A 1,681-nucleotide genomic window follows, 5' to 3' on the forward strand; every position below is an offset into this window, starting at 1 on the left:
ACTACAATAAGCTTGCCTCACATGACTGATCAAAGGAGAAACAGGACTTCAAGCTAAGATAAGAACAATATCAAGGCAAAATTTAAATTTAAGACTGAACAAACAGCCCTTAATGTATTGCTAAAGCTATTCCCAATAACTTACAAGGAAATTGTTTTACTAAAACTAACATTTAAAAAGCATGAAATTAAATCTAAGACAACACTCACCCTATATCACATAGCAGGCCTCCTCCACCATGTTACTACCTCTTCTAGGGCAAACAGAACACCCCCTACAGGTGAGCGGAAAGCATCACAAACACCTGAAGCTGCTCCACATGTAATCAGATCCCTACGGTCCCTGTTGTTATTGAAGTAACGTAACCAATGCCATTTTAAGCGGTGTTTGTCTGGTCCACCTTGGCCTAGCAAGGAAGCAATGCAGGAACTGATGTGCACCAGTGGCCCTTCTTTTCCCAGATCTAGACCAGCAGAGACAGCATAAATGTTTCCAATTATCTGCAAAGATGAGTAAGAAAAGGTTTTTTGAGATCATCTTTATCTAATTATCCATTTTTTGAATTTAATGTCAATATCCTTTGCTGTGTATTTCTTCTTAAGCCATATATAAAAATGTACTTGTTTATCAGGTTTGAGGTTGTTTCGGACTCCTGAAACTTGCTTTTACAAAACACAAAGCTGAAGTTATCATAGTGGTGAACTTTTGCCCACTAAAATTATTTTGATTTAGTCATTTCACTATCTGGAAATTGCTGACAGAAATGTGAATTGCTGACAGAAACTTGAATCAAGCTAGGAAGTGGTTAACTCACCTTCACAACTAATTAAGGAGCACCGAACATGTCAGGTGTGTCAACTCCGTTGAGATAAGTTTTAATCTCTGGTATGCTTGACCCTGCAGTAGTAGGCGCAAACATCACACAAAGAACAACCCCTACTAATGAGAGAACAAGATTAGCCATAGTGAAATATATGAAACCCATGAGATACCTGCAGCAACCATCAAAATGTACATTTCAAACTTCTAGATAAAAAAGACAAAGAAAGTGAAGTTGTTGACACCCTACTAAAAAGCTTTGTTAATAGTATAATATTGATCATACAGAAAGCATGCACACCTTTTCTCCTCAACAAAATGAGCCACTGCGAGAAGCTTGAATCCAGCAATGTTCACTATTGAAAGGTTGATAAGGGTGGCAATAGCCCCAGTTAGTAGGCCAATAAGGAAAGCCAATGTCCATTTTAGGAAAATAAGGAAAGCCAATTCTTGATCGACTCCTCCAATCATGCTTGAAGAGATCATTCTCATTGATCCTGCATCAAGAAGGGCATTAGGAAAAAGAATCATTTGAGCATGATAGTATTACAAGAAGGAATATTAGCATTGATTTATGGAATAAGATGACCATACTCATAGTCCAAGCTCTCCATATGAGAGACCTTAGACCCAACCATGTCTAGTGGGTTGGAGGAGAGTGTTCTATTTTTCTTAAGAAGTGGCTGCTGCAGAGAGTTGCTTTCTGGGTCATTTTCTTATGTTTCTTCTCCTTCCATGTAATGAGCTTTTGTTGAGTCTTTACACAGGTTTGAATCATTATCCATGTAACTAGGAATTAAAAAATAAACAAAACTCATTTCTCCACTAAACCAAAAAAATAAAACATGACACCCCTCATAAT

General features: G+C 37.5%; 1 protein-coding gene across 1 annotated transcript; it reads right to left on the reverse strand.

The window, feature by feature from the left end:
• Positions 1-215: 215 nt before the first annotated feature.
• On the reverse strand, positions 216-1,457 carry LOC147516014 (chloride channel protein CLC-a-like). The gene is made up of 4 exons (XM_086593133.1): positions 1,409-1,457; positions 1,121-1,316; positions 860-992; positions 216-500 (listed from the first exon to the last, which is right to left on the reverse strand). Exons 1-4 carry the CDS (start codon positions 1,455-1,457, stop codon positions 216-218), a joined length of 663 nt encoding a protein of 220 aa, XP_086449259.1.
• Positions 1,458-1,681: the final 224 nt, after the last annotated feature.

The sequence above is a fragment of the Coptis chinensis genome, chromosome 2 (assembly GCF_015680905.1).
Source record: "Coptis chinensis isolate HL-2020 chromosome 2, ASM1568090v1, whole genome shotgun sequence".
NCBI lineage: Eukaryota > Viridiplantae > Streptophyta > Magnoliopsida > Ranunculales > Ranunculaceae > Coptis > Coptis chinensis.